At 37.4% G+C, this 18,740-nt stretch overlaps 7 protein-coding genes across 7 annotated transcripts, besides 1 other annotated feature; 3 read left to right on the top strand and 4 right to left on the bottom strand.

Annotated features, from left to right (window-relative positions):
* Positions 1-175: 175 nt before the first annotated feature.
* STR3 (cystathionine beta-lyase STR3) lies at positions 176-1,573 on the bottom strand (the record flags this gene model as incomplete). Its single annotated transcript, NM_001181049.3, has 1 exon — positions 176-1,573. The coding sequence occupies one exon, from the start codon at positions 1,571-1,573 to the stop codon at positions 176-178; it is 1,398 nt and encodes a 465-aa protein (NP_011331.3).
* Positions 1,574-2,103: 530 nt separating this feature from the next.
* MND1 (Mnd1p) lies at positions 2,104-2,846 on the bottom strand (the record flags this gene model as incomplete). Its single annotated transcript, NM_001181048.1, has 2 exons — positions 2,104-2,760; positions 2,844-2,846. 2 exons carry the CDS (start codon positions 2,844-2,846, stop codon positions 2,104-2,106), a joined length of 660 nt encoding a protein of 219 aa, NP_011332.2.
* A 620-nt stretch (positions 2,847-3,466) lies between these two features.
* On the top strand, positions 3,467-4,657 carry GTS1 (Gts1p; the record flags this gene model as incomplete). The annotated part of the gene is made up of 1 exon (NM_001181046.1): positions 3,467-4,657. The coding sequence occupies one exon, from the start codon at positions 3,467-3,469 to the stop codon at positions 4,655-4,657; it is 1,191 nt and encodes a 396-aa protein (NP_011334.1).
* Positions 4,658-5,625: 968 nt separating this feature from the next.
* On the top strand, positions 5,626-8,319 carry ATG1 (serine/threonine protein kinase ATG1; the record flags this gene model as incomplete). Its single annotated transcript, NM_001181045.1, has 1 exon — positions 5,626-8,319. The coding sequence occupies one exon, from the start codon at positions 5,626-5,628 to the stop codon at positions 8,317-8,319; it is 2,694 nt and encodes an 897-aa protein (NP_011335.1).
* A 459-nt stretch (positions 8,320-8,778) lies between these two features.
* Positions 8,779-8,879: an origin of replication (ARS707; Autonomously Replicating Sequence).
* Positions 8,880-8,969: 90 nt separating this feature from the next.
* TOS3 (serine/threonine protein kinase TOS3) lies at positions 8,970-10,652 on the bottom strand (the record flags this gene model as incomplete). The annotated part of the gene is made up of 1 exon (NM_001181044.3): positions 8,970-10,652. The coding sequence occupies one exon, from the start codon at positions 10,650-10,652 to the stop codon at positions 8,970-8,972; it is 1,683 nt and encodes a 560-aa protein (NP_011336.3).
* A 2,260-nt stretch (positions 10,653-12,912) lies between these two features.
* On the top strand, positions 12,913-16,132 carry MPT5 (Mpt5p; the record flags this gene model as incomplete). Its single annotated transcript, NM_001181043.1, has 2 exons — positions 12,913-12,915; positions 13,556-16,132. The coding sequence occupies 2 exons, from the start codon at positions 12,913-12,915 to the stop codon at positions 16,130-16,132; spliced, it is 2,580 nt and encodes an 859-aa protein (NP_011337.1).
* Positions 16,133-16,975: 843 nt separating this feature from the next.
* On the bottom strand, positions 16,976-18,640 carry YGL176C (uncharacterized protein; the record flags this gene model as incomplete). Its single annotated transcript, NM_001181041.1, has 1 exon — positions 16,976-18,640. One exon carries the CDS (start codon positions 18,638-18,640, stop codon positions 16,976-16,978), a length of 1,665 nt encoding a protein of 554 aa, NP_011339.1.
* Between the last annotated feature and the right edge of the window lie 100 nt (positions 18,641-18,740).

Below are 18,740 nucleotides of genomic sequence, written 5' to 3' on the forward strand. Positions count from 1 at the left end.
CGCGTGCGTTTCCCAAGGGTAGTAGTAAGAGCTTACGGAACAGCCCGAAAGGCTGTAAAAGTTTAATATACTTACTGTTCTTGAAATTCTGTCTATATACTTGACTATTTAAAGTTACTATCTTTGGATTTGAACCTTATAAAAAAAAAAAAAAAAGGTACATGCATATTTTCCCTTACAATTTCGAACTCTTAATATTCAATTCTGAGTCCTTTCTGATGAGATCTTGATTGTAAAATTCTTCGTAAATACTTAAAGGCTTATGCAGGTCATCGATGGTAGTGTTCACAGCTAGGTTCTTATTCAATTTGTTGAAAAGATATTTGCCATTTTCTCTTACTTCTATAATATCAGCGTCAACCATCGCCGCTAATAAATCTTTCTTCAAATCTACTATATTTTCGATACCGCAGCAAAGACGAACCAAATCTTCAGGAAAATCTCTCTCTTTCCTTAATTCGGGATCAATGGAAGCATGGGACATTTTGCAAGGCATAGATAGAAGCGAATTTACACACCCGAAAGATACCGTCACAGCCCATATACTCAGTTTTTTGGAACTGACCAGTCTCTTTGAATGTTCGAAGGACCCCGTTTCGAAGGATAACACGGCACCTGGGCCATTATTGAACGATTTATGCAGCTTGAAATCCGGGTTGGAGCGTAATCCAACAAATCTAGTTTTCGTAGCCTTGTTTGTTCTGGTAGGTTTGAATCCGCATGAATTTTCTAGCCAATGAGCCAATATCATAGCATTTCTCTGCTGTTGATATAATCTAACTCCTAGAGTTTTTAGGCCCCTCACAAGTAGCCAAGAATCCATTGGGGATAATCCAGCTCCTGTAGAATTAATGACAAAGTAAAGCTTCGAGGCTATTTCTGGTGTTTTGCTGATAATAACACCCCCCATCAAATCGTGATGACCATTCAAGTACTTGGTAGCAGATTCGTATACGACATCGCAGCCTGGATTCAGTTGAAGAGGATTACAATTGAGTCCACTCATCATAGTATTATCAACGACAACTGTAGTGTCGGGAGATATGCATTTCACAAAACGTAATATTCTAGGGATATCTACAACCTTGCAAAGCGGATTGGTCGGAGACTCTAGAAGAACACAATCAACTTTATCTAAAGACTGGAAAACGGTTTTGAACTTTTCAAAATCGGAAGTGTCCACATGAACAGAGACTGCATGACTCTGTTGCTTGAAAAAATTCAGCAGCCTTTGGGTGCCTCCATAAAGATCATCGCCGGCTATTATTGTTGGCGTATGGTTGTCAGTGCCGTTAAGTAAGACGAGCCCACGCAGGATGACGTCTAGCGCCGTCATACCACTGCTCACAGCTAATACGTTTTCCTGTGGGACACGATAAAGCTTACCAATCTGGTGTTGAAGGACACTTCTGGTCGGGTTTCCCGATCTGGAATAATCGTAGTTCTGTGCATCTTCATTATTCAAGTCCACTTTGAAGGTAGTCGACAAATACACCGGTGGCACGGAGGCTGAATGTTGGTCATTTTGAGAGCCGGTATTTACCACAACTGTATCTAATCTCTTGATCGGCATCTTTTTGCTTCTATGCTTTTGTTGTTTGCTTGATATTTTTTGTTTTTAATGAACTGTAAGCACACAGAGCTATGGGATGTGTGGCAATGACTGTATATATATGTATATATATATATATATATATATATATATTTATTTATTTATTTATTTAAAATATAGCTACGTATGCGCCAGTTGTTTTTATCAGCTTTGCTTCTGGCCACATTTCAACCAGGTCTCAGAGGATATATGGCCAGAAGGCCCCTTTACACACTTTTGAGATGCGATGAGTCTTCCAAGGTAGGAGCATATGCCTCCAACAGACTTCGGCCCGAAGCATGCTGTGCTCACGGGAATTATATTGTGTGAAGCACATGCCACACTTTCCAAAAAAGAGTCAGAATGAGTCAGCCGGATAACCAAACGCGGACTGTGGCGCCACGGAAAACAGTGTGGCAAATTTATGGGCGGCTAATCTGCAAGCTCTATGCCTGGAAATGTAGATGTAATAATCAAGACACTTTTGTTCTTTCGTGTATAGTGCATGAAGGTTAAACCTCCGTAAATTCCTTGAACTCTTCTGGAATTCCAAATTCTTTTCTTATCTGTTCTGGCTTCAAAAAGAATTTCTTGTATAAATAATCAATGAGAATCTCAATGTTATCAGTAGTTTTCTCCAGATGCACTTTTTTTAGGCGGATCTGTTGTTTATTCTCTTGTATTTTTGCTGCATCCCATCTAATGCTTTCTATTTTTTGGAGACTATTACTCTTTTTCTTAATTTCATCCTGAATTTTTTTTCTCTTTTCCAGTAGAGCCTCCCTATTGTATGATTTTTGGCCTACCGTAAATTTTTTACGCCTTCCAGTTGCTAGCGTTTTGTCTAGTTCTTGTTTATAAGTGGCAATATCACACTTTACTTCCTGTATCTTTTTTTTTATCAACTCGCTTGAATCATACAATTTTTGCAGTGTCTGATTTTTAAAGCACCAGTAGATGTTAATATTACCACATTTTTCCACCGAAATGACGCCGTCTTCATCAATCATTTGTTGCACTAAATCTTTAACGATCATGGGTGAGATTCCGCATTTTTTAGGTATGCTTTTCTCTAATTCCTTGATGTTGTAGAATGTGTACGTCTCTTGAAAAAAGTTCAGAATCCGGTTCTTTTTCTCTTGGAGTGATACTGTCTGTCTCTTTGGCCCCTAATAATAAGAAGAGGGTAGCACGCACCCGTCTATAAGTTAGTGTTCAGTCCTGTGTACCATGATGGTTTTATTAGACATACCATTGTTGAATGTTTATGATACTACACATAAAGTTTCCGCCGTTTAGTCTATATCGCAAAGAATAACGGTGGGACGGGAGATCGCCTTTTATATGCAATTTCGTGATCTGGGCGGTTATTTTACTTTTTTTCGACGCATAAAAAAGCAGGAAAGATGGTAAATTCGGTTCGTTATTCAAGATTTTTAGAGCCAGAAAGATATTTGAGCGTGCCTTCGTGAGAAGAGGCTTAGGTTGAGACGATGATGCTGAAATTATGGCAAGACACGAATTCTTCTTCAAGTTTCCCTTGTCATAATAAGAAGAGAAAAACATACCTTTATGTCGGTTGCAATTAAGAAGGTTGTATAGAGCATCTCAAATGCTGCTTTTACTTTATTAAACGTTGACCAAATAATACGGCGCTTTTGTTTCGACAACGACACACTATGATGCAAAGCGGATCCGGGTAATCGATAAATGGGGGCACCCGGAAATTATTGTAAGTTGAAGAAAGTTAGTGTTGATCTCTAAATGCTTCACAAAAGGGTGGAAGAAGAACATTTTCTCTTGATCAATCATTAATATAGATGGAGGCAGCGTTCTGTCAATCACAGATTATAGTTTATTTATACTTAGTCAAAAATGAGGTTTAGGAGTTCTTCCCATAGCTTAAAACATGTTGACAGAGAATTAAAGGAGTTGATTAATTCGTCCGAGAATGCCAATAAATGCGGTGAATGTGGTAATTTCTACCCAACTTGGTGCTCAGTTAATTTGGGGGTTTTCCTTTGTGGTAGGTGTGCCTCTGTTCATAGAAAAGTTTTCGGTAGCAGAGACGACGATGCCTTTTCTAACGTTAAATCACTATCAATGGATAGATGGACAAGAGAGGATATCGATGAATTAGTGAGTCTTGGAGGCAATAAGGGGAATGCTCGGTTCTGGAATCCTAAAAATGTCCCTTTTCCTTTTGATGGAGATGATGACAAAGCCATCGTGGAGCATTACATTAGAGACAAGTATATTTTGGGTAAATTCAGGTATGATGAAATAAAGCCTGAAGACTTTGGATCCAGAATGGATGATTTTGATGGGGAATCGGACAGGTTTGATGAAAGAAATAGAAGTAGGAGCAGGAGCAGATCTCATTCTTTCTATAAAGGGGGCCATAATAGGTCTGACTACGGCGGTTCCAGGGACTCATTCCAAAGCAGTGGAAGCAGATATTCTAGGCAACTGGCAGAACTCAAGGACATGGGTTTCGGTGATACAAACAAAAATTTAGATGCATTATCGTCCGCTCACGGAAATATCAATAGAGCAATCGATTATCTAGAAAAAAGTTCAAGTTCAAGAAATAGTGTATCGGCAGCAGCGACAACATCAACTCCGCCCCTGCCCAGGAGACGTGCGACAACAAGTGGCCCACAGCCAGCTATTTTTGATGGTACAAATGTAATCACGCCAGATTTTACTTCAAATTCAGCATCTTTTGTACAAGCAAAGCCAGCAGTTTTCGATGGTACCCTTCAACAGTATTACGATCCTGCTACCGGAATGATATATGTAGATCAGCAGCAATACGCCATGGCTATGCAACAGCAGCAACAGCAACAGCAACAGCTTGCTGTCGCACAGGCTCAGGCTCAGGCACAGGCACAGGCACAGGCTCAAGTTCAGGCTCAGGCTCAGGCTCAGGCCCAGGCTCAGGCTCAAGCACAGCAGATCCAGATGCAACAGCTTCAGATGCAGCAACAGCAACAGGCGCCATTATCTTTTCAGCAAATGTCGCAAGGAGGAAACCTGCCACAAGGTTATTTCTACACACAATAAAAATAAGATACATTGCCGCTGCTCCGCATTACATATCATATAGAGTGACACTAAGTAATTAAATGACACTAAGTAACGAAAGATATCTGTAAACAACGACTATATACCAGAATTAGTCATATTCTCTATTGTATTCACCCTACACAGCCGCATTACACAGCTGCTCCGGACGTTTTACGCTGCACATCAATGACTAATACCACTGTATTTGATCCACACTTAGCGCAAAAGTCACCTGGGTGGCGTTTTCCGCTCGCGCTCCGCCGGTGAGAGCGAGAAAAAAAAAAGGGATTGGGCGGTAATGTAAGGAAAACCCACTAGTTAAAATCAATGAGATAAGGAACTCTCTTTTTTTCCCGTTAATCATCTTTTCCTTGTTCGTTTCGTGTATCTGTAATGAATCTTATCGGAGTAACTATTACTGGAAAGCCATACCGTTAAAGAAGCAAGCATATCATTCGTATTCAAGCATCTGTTTTTCTTTTTAACCGCTCGGCTCTGATTTCTTAAACCATTTCCCCCATCAGCATCAGTTTGTGATTTGTAACTATATCGATCGTGGAATCGATGGAATTCTAAGCGTCATTTAGTTGGCAACAAAAGGAATCGAGCATCTCATAAAGGAGCTTATATTATTAATATCTTCCTGATCGTACTATTTTTTTTTAGCTTTTTATTTTTTAGGCCGAGGTTAATTCTAGAACGCCACATTTCATCACCTTTAAGTTAAGTACCAAGGCCATCTTTTACCCTTTTTAGTTTCTGGGGAAACAGAGAACAGTACTATAGAAGATAAAAAGATATAATACAATCGTAGTAATAGTACCCATAATAAAATAACATATAATATAATAAAAACATAAGGCAAAGGAGATAGGAGAATAATCATTGATATCTCCACAAAACGAATTTGAAGCTACCCCATATTTTCAAATCTCTTTTACAACACCAGACGAGAAATTAAGAAAATGGGAGACATTAAAAATAAAGATCACACAACCTCTGTGAACCATAATCTAATGGCAAGTGCAGGAAATTACACCGCTGAGAAAGAAATCGGAAAGGGTTCGTTTGCCACTGTATATAGAGGGCATCTGACATCCGACAAATCTCAGCATGTAGCCATAAAGGAAGTATCAAGGGCGAAATTAAAAAATAAGAAATTACTAGAGAATTTGGAAATAGAAATCGCTATCTTGAAGAAAATCAAGCATCCTCATATCGTCGGACTTATTGACTGTGAACGAACATCAACAGATTTTTATTTGATCATGGAGTACTGTGCTCTTGGGGACCTAACATTTCTGTTGAAAAGGCGTAAAGAATTGATGGAGAATCATCCTCTACTAAGGACCGTATTTGAAAAATACCCTCCACCGAGTGAGAACCATAACGGCCTGCATAGAGCGTTTGTCTTGAGTTATTTACAGCAGTTAGCGTCCGCTTTGAAATTTTTGAGGTCTAAAAACTTGGTTCATAGAGACATCAAGCCTCAAAACTTACTATTATCTACACCCCTAATTGGATATCATGATTCAAAAAGCTTCCATGAACTTGGATTTGTTGGGATCTACAACTTACCCATTTTAAAGATAGCAGATTTCGGGTTTGCAAGATTTTTGCCAAACACGTCATTAGCAGAAACTCTTTGTGGCTCACCATTATATATGGCACCAGAAATTTTGAATTATCAAAAATATAACGCTAAAGCAGATCTGTGGTCTGTCGGTACAGTGGTATTCGAAATGTGCTGTGGCACCCCACCGTTTAGAGCTTCCAATCATTTGGAGTTATTCAAGAAAATTAAAAGAGCAAACGATGTCATAACGTTTCCTTCATATTGCAATATTGAACCAGAGTTAAAAGAGTTGATATGTAGTTTATTGACATTTGATCCAGCCCAAAGAATAGGATTTGAGGAGTTTTTTGCTAACAAGGTAGTCAACGAAGACTTGTCTTCTTATGAATTGGAAGATGATTTACCTGAGTTAGAATCCAAATCAAAAGGTATTGTAGAAAGTAATATGTTCGTTTCTGAGTATTTATCTAAACAGCCAAAGAGTCCGAACAGTAATCTTGCAGGTCATCAATCAATGGCAGATAATCCCGCGGAGCTCAGTGATGCCCTCAAGAACAGCAATATATTAACTGCCCCAGCCGTTAAAACAGACCATACACAAGCCGTAGATAAAAAGGCTTCAAATAATAAATACCATAATAGCCTAGTTTCAGATAGAAGCTTTGAAAGAGAATATGTGGTGGTAGAGAAGAAATCGGTTGAAGTTAATTCATTGGCAGACGAGGTTGCTCAAGCAGGATTCAATCCAAATCCTATTAAGCACCCAACTTCAACTCAAAATCAGAACGTCTTATTGAATGAGCAATTCTCTCCAAACAATCAACAGTATTTTCAAAATCAAGGAGAAAATCCGAGGTTACTGAGGGCCACATCATCTTCCAGTGGAGGTAGTGATGGGTCTAGGCGACCATCTTTGGTGGATAGACGCTTGTCTATATCCTCGCTGAATCCATCTAATGCATTATCAAGAGCCCTCGGTATTGCATCAACGAGATTGTTTGGTGGTGCAAATCAACAGCAGCAACAGCAACAAATCACATCTTCCCCACCGTACAGTCAAACTTTGTTGAATTCCCAACTTTTTCATGAACTTACTGAGAATATAATATTAAGAATAGATCACCTACAGCATCCAGAGACACTGAAATTAGATAATACTAATATCGTTAGTATTTTGGAATCTCTGGCCGCAAAGGCATTTGTTGTTTACTCTTATGCAGAAGTGAAATTTTCTCAAATTGTTCCATTATCAACAACATTAAAAGGCATGGCTAACTTTGAGAACAGGCGCAGTATGGATAGTAATGCTATTGCAGAAGAACAAGACTCAGACGATGCAGAAGAAGAGGATGAAACGTTGAAAAAGTACAAGGAAGATTGCTTATCCACGAAAACTTTTGGAAAGGGTAGAACTTTATCTGCCACATCTCAGTTGAGTGCAACTTTCAATAAACTACCACGTTCGGAAATGATCCTTCTATGTAATGAGGCCATTGTCTTATATATGAAGGCATTATCCATTTTATCAAAATCTATGCAGGTAACGTCCAACTGGTGGTATGAATCTCAAGAAAAATCATGTTCTCTAAGAGTTAACGTGTTGGTACAGTGGCTAAGGGAAAAATTTAATGAATGTTTAGAAAAAGCTGATTTCCTGAGATTAAAAATTAACGACTTGAGATTCAAGCATGCTTCTGAGGTAGCTGAAAATCAAACTTTGGAAGAAAAAGGTAGTTCGGAAGAGCCAGTATATTTAGAAAAGCTATTATATGATCGTGCATTAGAAATATCTAAGATGGCCGCACATATGGAATTAAAAGGAGAAAATTTGTACAACTGTGAATTAGCTTATGCAACTTCACTTTGGATGTTAGAAACTTCTCTGGACGATGATGATTTTACGAATGCCTATGGTGACTACCCTTTTAAAACTAACATACATCTAAAAAGTAACGACGTTGAAGATAAAGAGAAGTATCATAGTGTGTTGGATGAAAATGACAGAATAATCATAAGAAAGTATATTGATAGTATTGCAAACAGGTTGAAAATATTGAGGCAGAAGATGAACCACCAAAATTAAGTGATGCATAATATGGTTTTCTTATTAAGTACAAATGACCTGCTATATTTTCAAGTATCTTCATGATTATGTTATGCTACTCTCGAAATGCTTTACGAGTTCGTCATTAAAGTATTCAAATTTTATTTTCCCTTTGTGTTTTGTTTTGTTTTTATTTCTACGTGATTTTTTTCTTGAAATCCAGCTCTTTTATACCTGGATGGGTTTTATTTTGATGTTTAAATGTTAATTAAGGAAATTATTGAATTCCTTCGGTTTCGGTGTGTTTTTTTCTTTTTAAGTTTTTTTTTGTTGCGTTTAGTACTTGCCTTTGGCTATACATATCCTTTTAATCTAATTTTTATTTCTTCAAAATTTGATTCTTTAACCTTTTGTTCTATATATATATATAAATGTATGTATGTATGATTTGATTGAGGAGGCTTTAACAAGTCATTAATATCTTTATTATTTTTACTTGTTGAGTTCATTAAAATTCATTTTATAATTTGTTGTTACAAACAGTATTTTACAAGTCATAATAAACGTTCAAAAACAAACACAATATTAAAAGAATTGGTATTAGGATCCGACATGACAATTAACTTAGATCCTTCTATCAAGTTTCTAATCATATATTACATCTATTAAAATAATTTACATATATCATGCTAAAGCTTATAAAGAGACATTCTTCTTCTCGTGCGCTGGGCGTCGCTAGCCTCAAATACAAGTGATGCGTCTGCTTCTATTCTAAGGTCATCCTTGCTGTTAGATTTCCCTTCTACCAGGTGGGCTTTTATACGTTGAGGTACATTACCGACAGGCGTAAGAGTAGAGCTCAAACTTGCTTCCGTACTCTCAAAGGGATATTCTCCTACAGGAGACATAGTTGTATATTGTGGAAACTCACAAGAATTCACTCTTAATGAACTTCCACTCTCACCTATCAAGCATTGTTGATCACCGATTGCTGGGGCATCCTGAATACTGATCTGAGATGCAAAAGCGGTGGATGATGTGAAAGAGGAAAAGGACGAATAGGATGACTCTCTAGAACCGATGTTGTGATATGCTGAGGGTGATAAGGTATTTGCGTCGTATATTGATGGAGAATATGTTGAATTTCTGTCAGCACCAGTCCTAAGGTTATTGTGGTCAAAATTTTCCATATAAACGCTATCTAAAGAGGCGAATGATGAATTCACTGGTAGGCTGACCAATTCTACCCTTTTGCATGAAGAGGGCGGTGAAACTTTCAACTCATGAAACGTCTCCAAATTGGTCAATACGGATGCTGCATCGCTTTTACCATAATGGCACATAAACGGATGTACCTTGATGTCTGCTAGTTTTATCCGTTTGTCAGGATCTTTTTGTAACAGCTTCTTCAATAAATCTTTGGCATCAGTGTATTCTTCCATTGTGATTCCCGAAGTGGCACCATTCAACATTTCCTCATAAGATGGAAATTCTAAGGGTTTATTGATAATACTGTCGAAAAGTTCTAATCCTGAATTGGCGTTGAAAGGCAACTTTCCAAACAACAAGCAGTATATAGTGACCCCCAATGACCAGATATCGATGGCAGATGAGCAGGAATACTCTTTTTCAGTGGAGCAAAGCTCAGGTGCAAAAAAAGCAGGGGTCCCTAAGGCTCTAGATTTTAAAAGTTGTTCATGCGATGATTGTATATTAGTACTTCCGGTGGCAGTTGACATAGCAACGCCAAAATCGGATATTTTCACCGTTCCGTTTGATGAAATTAACAGGTTCGATGGTTTGATATCTCGATGCGTTATCCCTTGGGAATGTAAATACTCCAGACCCGATACTACATCCAACACTACCTTCCTCGACTGTTGGAAAGTGAGTATTGATGGTCCCACTGCTTTTATCTCCATTTTGTTTTCTGGACACCATTTAACGGGTCCCCTTGAGCAATATTCTAATACAAGATAAACCTTTGTGCTCTCAGGGTCATTCAAAATTTCATACAATTCCACAACGTTTTCATGATGACATCTTTTCATTACTTCAATTTCTTGATTAACCCTTGGATTTTCTACTTTCAATTGAAGAGAATACCCGCTTCTTTTTTCGAATCTATTAAGAATTTTTATTGCAACCAACGCACCTGTCCCGAGATCTCTTGCTAATTTCACTTTGCCGTACTGTCCATTACCCAAAGTGGCTAAAATTTCAAAGTTGTTAAGGATTTGTCTCTTAGTTAAGGGATTATATAATAGTTTGACTTTTCTTGTCTCTTTTATACGACTACTACTATTGCTCGCATTATTATATAACAGAGATGATCGAGGCAGCGGCTGAACAGGTTCTTTAAGTAGTACCATATTCTTCAAAGCTTCCTTTTTATATGCAGAATATGTGCGCAGCAATTTCAAGGCGTAGAGTACGAGTCACTAGAGGCTCGAGCATTATATACCACTTACAAGTAGTGTTTCTTATTGGGGACACCTGTCCTAACAATGTATGGCTTTATATACCGCGCGGATAAGTAAGGCACACCCGCTCTTCGTATAATACCCGCACAAAAGATTCAGGGACCGGGTATGCTCAACGAAAAAAATAGCCAAGATTGTTGCGAGTCCTCATCAATGAGGACATACAGAGAATAAAAACAGCCATATTTTGCTTGCTGAAGGACGTTGTGCAAACCGAAGATATCAGCGGTAGTCTTTATAGGACCCGTTGGTTTATTATATACAAAGGGATCTTTAAAAGGTCCGGTGCGAGGGGACGGGTGGAGATGGAAGTTATCAACCAAATGCAATTTATCCGAAGCGCAAAAAAAATAAAGGTGCTCCGATGGACCTTAGAAAGGAACTCCAAAATGCTGTGATGGACCGGCGAGGGCGGTAAACGAAACTACCACATTGCATAAGAAACAAAATGTACGGCCCCTTCTACACAATCTATTTATGGTTTTCGTCTTGACCTCCTAATTACTTAATTAATGATTACATTTCTTAAAAGCACAAAAATAAAGTAGCTACCCTTCTTAAGCCATAGTAGTTAAAGCCTCAAGTGCATTGATAATCTCCTGACCCTAGGTCGTCTTTCGCGTGGGCTATCGCCACCTAAGGAAAGGATTAAATGGAGCAAGTATTGGAAATGTAAAGAAATTGCAGAATGTTCTGATTACTTTTCATCACCCAAAGAGTCCATACTACCACTACCACCAACCATTGCCGGTGAGCGGTTTCTTGCTCATTAACATGACGTACAAGGGAACGGAATGTCCCTTGTACGTTGTAATGTCTTTTGCTCTCGTAAAGAAGCCTATACACGCCCCTTCCTTCCGCCCTTCGGCATCCGCTGCCAACTGGGTGGGGGCTCAATGGATCTCTTTACTCTGGCCCTTAGAAGCCTTCTGAAATTCTCGGCTTAGGCATCGAACGATGAAGAAACTAACTAAAAATATACGCCATTTTTTTGGGGAGGGGGGGCCGCACTGAAACGCGAAATGCCAAAAAAACGCGAAACGCCGCAGTAAAAGGTCAGTACCGCGCAAAAAATACAAAAATGACAACAATATTGGCCTTTCTTTTCCTAAAGCAATTAACTGGAAAGCGAGGTTCTAAACATCTGGCCAACCCCTAAATTTTTAATAATTCCGAAGCGGGATATATTGCATCTGGCAATCTGAAAAGCAATAGAAAGAAGCGGCCTAGTACTGCATAGTGAGTGATAAAATATACATATTAAGGTTGGGGAAATGGTACGCGCTTTCAAGTAGCTAGAAAGATCTGAATGTTCTGAAGTACGGTTTGGATTTATACGCGGTTATTTCCTGGACTAGCTTAGAGCCAATTAATACTGACGATTGCCTCTTTTTCTTTACCGTTTATGTATGCTGTATGCCCTTTTCATGTATAAAAGAAGGGTAATTTAAAAAAGTTTATAATCATCCAGATTCCTTATTTTTTTTCTTCTTTCGCCAGGTGTTTTACCCAGCTAAGACTAACCTTGTGGTTCAGATTACACTAGTATTGCCGTCCGATATTACAATTCTGAAATCAGTTTTCTTGTGATCATTCTTTTTTTCTCTCTTGCCATTCTTAAACGTGGCCTACAAGAACTCTTCTTCTTTCCTGGTTCGCATCTGTGTTAAACGTATAGATTTTCTTACATAGAGGCCTAAAAAGCATAATAGGTGGTTTCCTTTCAATATATATCTGAAACATTGAATATACTGAACACAATTCACATTTCAAAACCTTGGGTACTGTTGAGTCAACATCAAGATCAGCCTATTTCATAATTTACTTTATCTTTTCACACAAAAAGAGAACAGGTAAAAAAGAACAGATCTGCTAGCCCCGAGAAGATCATTGACACATCATTGATTGGCAAGTTAAGTAATAAAAGAAAGGTAATAACATCAAGAAGTCAAGCGCCTTGAAATTACTAGATTTGGACTACGGATCAGCAAAAGCCTGCTACTACAACCGCCACTTTTACTATTCCTTAAGATAAAAGCTAAAAAACCAAAAAAAAAAAAAAAAAAACCTCCTCAACTCCTCTCCAACACATAGTAAAGCGAATTCTACGCAAATTTATAAATCAATTACGATTTTTCCAGTTTCTCTTATGGTATGTATTATCTCTTAATTCCCAATATTTTTCTTCGCCAATGGAGCATAAGCTTTAACGGGATCTTCTAACAACAAATAGCATAATAACCAAAAACCAGCTTCAGTGGGATCAGCCTATCGACACGCCTTTTTTAGCGGTCTAACAATCTCCGTTTATGTCGTATGGAATTTCTGATACTTGACCCTACCTTATTTCTCGAATATGCCTATAAGGATTTTCTCGAAAGAAGGGCTTCGGGAAAGAGGCGCCTCAGGCAAAAATGAGCAAAAAAAAAAAAAAAAAGAAAAGATTCGAAGATCTATGAAAAATTTATGCAGATTCGTTGAGAGTTATAAGGATTTTACTCTTTATGGTTATAGGTTTCATTCTAAAATCAAGCATAAATTTTGTGTTTTGTCTTCCTCTTTTCCTGTCCTCTTTTTTTGCCATCCTCTGTCGCCATTGAAGTCGAACTTTATAGATAGATTTACTCTTGATTCTCACGCATCTCAGGCCACCTGGACACTGTACATGGTTGTGATTGTTCTCTTTCTCAGTTATCGAAATTGATCCTAGGCTTATACTCCAAAATCGGCTCTGCACACGCCTTATTTTTGTGGTTTCACTTTACTAACACAACATTCTTTTATTCAATCAGATCAATAACGAACCATTTCCATCTGCCGACTCAGCATCGATTTTAACTACGTCTACATCAAATAACTCCTTAATGTCTTACAATCATCAGCCTCAACTATCTATTAACTCCGTCCAATCACTCTTGGAGCCCGTGACCCCTCCGCCTTTGGGCCAGATGAATAACAAAAGAAACCATCAAAAGGCTCATTCGCTTGATCTCTCTGGTTTTAATCAGTTCATATCATCGACACAATCTCCCTTGGCTTTGATGAATAATACATCAACATCGAATTCTGCTAACTCTTTTTCCCCGAATCCTAATGCTGCTAGCAACTCCACTGGGCTTTCAGCCTCAATGGCAAATCCTCCAGCCATTCTACCATTAATCAATGAGTTTGATCTGGAAATGGATGGTCCCAGGAGAAAATCAAGCCACGATTTCACGGTTGTTGCTCCTTCGAACTCTGGTGTCAATACCTCCAGTTTAATTATGGAAACACCATCCTCTTCAGTGACTCCTGCTGCATCTCTCAGAAATTTTAGCAATAGTAATAATGCTGCTTCCAAATGTGGAGTGGATAATTCGTCATTTGGTTTGAGTAGCTCAACGTCTTCATCTATGGTCGAAATCAGCGCACTACCCCTTAGAGATCTGGATTATATCAAACTTGCCACTGACCAGTTTGGCTGCCGTTTTCTTCAAAAAAAATTAGAAACCCCCAGTGAATCCAATATGGTGAGAGACTTGATGTATGAACAAATTAAGCCATTTTTCTTGGACCTTATTTTGGATCCGTTCGGTAACTATTTGGTTCAAAAACTATGCGATTATTTAACTGCCGAGCAAAAGACATTATTAATACAAACAATATATCCAAATGTTTTCCAAATATCAATCAATCAGTACGGAACTCGTTCCTTACAGAAAATTATAGACACTGTCGATAACGAAGTTCAAATCGATCTCATTATTAAGGGATTTTCCCAAGAATTTACTTCGATTGAGCAAGTGGTTACTTTGATAAACGATCTTAATGGTAACCATGTGATTCAAAAGTGTATTTTCAAATTCTCGCCATCAAAATTTGGTTTCATCATAGATGCTATTGTAGAACAAAATAATATCATTACCATTTCTACCCATAAACATGGTTGTTGCGTACTACAAAAATTACTAAGCGTTTGTACTCTACAACAAATTTTCAAAATTTCTGTGAAAATTGTGCAGTTCCTTCCTGGATTAATCAACGATCAGTTCGGTAATTATATCATCCAATTTCTGTTAGATATCAAAGAATTGGACTTTTACTTATTGGCTGAGTTATTTAACCGTTTATCCAATGAATTATGTCAACTATCTTGTTTGAAGTTCTCCTCAAATGTTGTGGAAAAATTCATTAAAAAATTATTTAGAATCATTACTGGATTTATTGTTAATAACAATGGGGGTGCCTCCCAAAGGACTGCAGTTGCTTCTGATGACGTGATTAATGCTTCTATGAACATTCTTTTGACTACCATTGATATATTCACAGTCAATTTAAATGTGCTAATCAGGGATAATTTTGGTAATTATGCGTTACAAACGCTATTAGACGTTAAGAATTATTCTCCTCTGCTTGCTTACAACAAAAATAGTAACGCAATTGGGCAAAACAGCTCTAGTACATTGAATTACGGTAACTTTTGTAACGATTTTTCATTGAAAATTGGTAACTTGATTGTCCTTACAAAAGAATTACTTCCAAGTATTAAAACTACATCCTATGCAAAGAAAATTAAGTTGAAAGTTAAAGCTTATGCAGAAGCCACAGGTATACCATTCACTGACATATCTCCTCAAGTCACTGCAATGAGTCATAACAATCTTCAAACGATTAACAACGAAAATAAGAACCCCCATAACAAAAATAGTCATAATCATAATCATAATCATAATCATAACCATGCTCACAATAATAATAACAATAATAATCAAAAGAGTCATACCCGTCATTTTTCTTTACCAGCTAATGCTTACCATAGAAGAAGTAACAGCTCTGTAACCAATAATTTCTCAAACCAATATGCACAAGATCAGAAAATTCACTCTCCGCAACAAATTATGAACTTCAACCAAAACGCATATCCCTCGATGGGAGCACCTTCTTTCAATTCTCAAACTAACCCACCATTGGTAAGCCATAACTCGTTACAAAACTTCGACAACCGCCAGTTTGCAAATTTAATGGCACATCCTAATTCTGCTGCACCAATCCATTCGTTCTCATCATCTAACATTACCAATGTGAATCCTAATGTTTCAAGGGGATTTAAGCAGCCTGGATTTATGATGAATGAAACCGACAAAATTAATGCTAATCACTTCTCGCCATACTCTAATGCAAATAGTCAAAACTTCAATGAATCTTTTGTGCCTCGTATGCAATATCAAACGGAAGGTGCAAACTGGGATTCAAGTTTGTCAATGAAGTCGCAGCATATTGGTCAAGGCCCATATAATCAAGTTAATATGAGCCGCAACGCTAGTATTTCCAATATGCCTGCCATGAATACCGCTAGAACATCTGATGAACTTCAATTCACTTTGCCATAATACTTTTTTTTCTTTCTTTTTCTTTCCTTCTTACTGTACAAATATTTTACGCAGAAATCAAAGACAAAAGAAAAATAAAAAATAAAAAATAAAAAATTCAACTAAGCAATGACGTCCTACTAAAGTCCCAAAATTTGAGCCGGAAAAAAATGGTAAAGCAAACTATTGCCATCTTTATATTTTGTATTCTGTTTCCGAACACGTATCCAAAATCCTCCCACTGCCTTTGCAGGGTTAGCATTGCTCCCTACCAAAATGATCTAATTTTTTTTTGAATCGTTTTTTGTCAACGATTATTTTTGTTTTAAATTCCTCATCTTCTGAACTTACGCCCAACTATTATTTAATTCATTCATTCATTAAGCAATCCATACGTCCATTCATTCATTCAGTTTTCTTTTTGTCTATTACTGTCATTTTATTTTCAAATCCAATTGTCCTTTAGGACACTAATGTGTTAAAATATCCATTCGCTCAAGCATTTTTAATAAATAGGAAAATACCGTTTGTTTTTCTTTGTCATTTGTATAAATTTTTCTACTGGTTCCTGTCTTGGTTGGCTTTATTATATTTAGGTTTAACTTGTACTAACAATGATACATATTTGTATATTTTATTATAATATCATATCTAACTATATCTAAAATCGTTGAACTATTCAGAATGGAATTGTACACCAAGAAGAATTATGCTATAACACCATAAGGTCATTACATTTGGGTTTTGACTGCTAATTAGTTCGAAGTCGGCGTTAAAATTTAAAGAATATTTATACATATGAATATGTATATGAATGCAAAGTATGCTAAAATATTTATAAAGCAAAAATCTCGGTGGGCTAAACTAGGTCAAAGCAGATGTTATGAAGATATTGGCCCCATTGTAGGGATCATCTTCTCTCCGAATTAAGATGCATATTTTTTGAGAAAGTGCTTCTTCAGGTATATCGTAAGGTGAAGTACTGCTCTCTTCACCTAGAGGTTCCACAGCATCAAACGGATTTACGTACCTTGGGGGTATGAAAGCCGAATGTAGGTGGATAGATTCAAACTGGAAGTTTTCTAACCTACAGTAGTTCTTCATACCTCCTATTGGATAGAGGGTGATATTTCCACCTTCGGATTTTTCGTAGTCAAGATTTCCAGATAAAGTGGTACAAAATACTTCAAAATCACCCTTTCCGTCCCTAGCGCTAGTTGAACCATAAATGAAGTAGCGCCCGTCATCCGATATCTCGAGTATTTCTGTATCCTTAGTCACGTTTAAGAACTTAGTTTTAAAAGATACAACCGGGATTTCGGTCAGAATGTCCTCCAGGAACGTATCTGCTATAACCAGTTGTTGCACATTCTCTTTGTCTGCCATTCCAGATATAAGTATTAGGCCTTTATTATTCAATGCTTTTATGGAAACAACAGATTTTAGGGAATTTCTGATAGGTTGATTTCGACTTTCTGATGTCATACCGTTGGTCTTGGAGTACTGTAATGTCATGTTTGTAATATTAGTGAAGACTATTGCCATTGAATCACCATTTCTGTAACCTAAATAAAACACACCGGTGTTCGTTTTTTTTAAAGGTGATAAAGCATCTTCTTGTAGACAAAATGATAGGGAAGTAATGTCACTCCTACTTTTGTGTTTTCTTGAGCTTTTGGCAGGAGAAAAGATATAGGGATTTGGAAAGGTTTCTGGAATCAAATCATAAAAATGACAACGATAATTTACGGTAATAATCAACGTGTCTCCAACAACAAGAGAATCATGGACTTGGCAATTTTCTTTGAGTTTGACCTGACGAATTTTGAGCAGTTTTAAGGAAGAAAAGTCTTGTAAAAAGATGGCAAAAGTATGCACGTTAGATCTGGTATTAACGTTGTGATAAAAATAATGGCTCGGCCCTTCCTTGATGGCAACTGTTCTCTCAAGTTTCATTGTTTTGAACACATCAGTTGGCTCGGACTTATATTTCAACATAGGATTTAATTCAGCCATGGAAAACCCCGTAAAGAAATTTTCTTCAGAAAAATTATCCAGGGATGAAAATCCTGCGACATAGCCCTTGTTTGTTGCAAATACTAATTTACTATGAAAACATCCTTCTTGAGTTACCAATAAAATACAATTTGCTAATACTCCTATCTGTATCCTGTGTGGAAAATTGAGTGATTTTACGTTAGCAGAACTATGTGAGTGATGACCTTCAGTGAGAGAATGCGATGCATACTGCATATTTAAACCAATCATGTACTTTTCATATGATAAAGGGCGAAAAGCCCTTTCCAACGGATTCAGAAGACTAAGCTTGTACTTTTGTAATGTTTGCTGACGTTTTTTTTTAATCATAGAAAATTTTTTATCGTAATTTTCCTCAACACATTGTCGCTTTATATTATCTTTTCTGTACTGGTTCGTCGTTCCCGTGGTAGAAATGCTTTGATTTTCAGATATGCGAAAATAACGTCGACGTTCTCTATCATAATAAAACCCTGGTAAGTTAGGTGTCATTTGTTTAACGTCCGTTAACTTCCCCTTTCTGCTTTACCAACTGCTGCTTATTTATTCGCCCTTTTTTGTTTTCCATTGTTGTTCATCTCATTGCCTTTTT

Source organism: Saccharomyces cerevisiae, chromosome VII (genome assembly GCF_000146045.2).
Source record: "Saccharomyces cerevisiae S288C chromosome VII, complete sequence".
In the NCBI taxonomy this organism is placed as follows: Eukaryota; Fungi; Ascomycota; class Saccharomycetes; order Saccharomycetales; family Saccharomycetaceae; genus Saccharomyces; species Saccharomyces cerevisiae.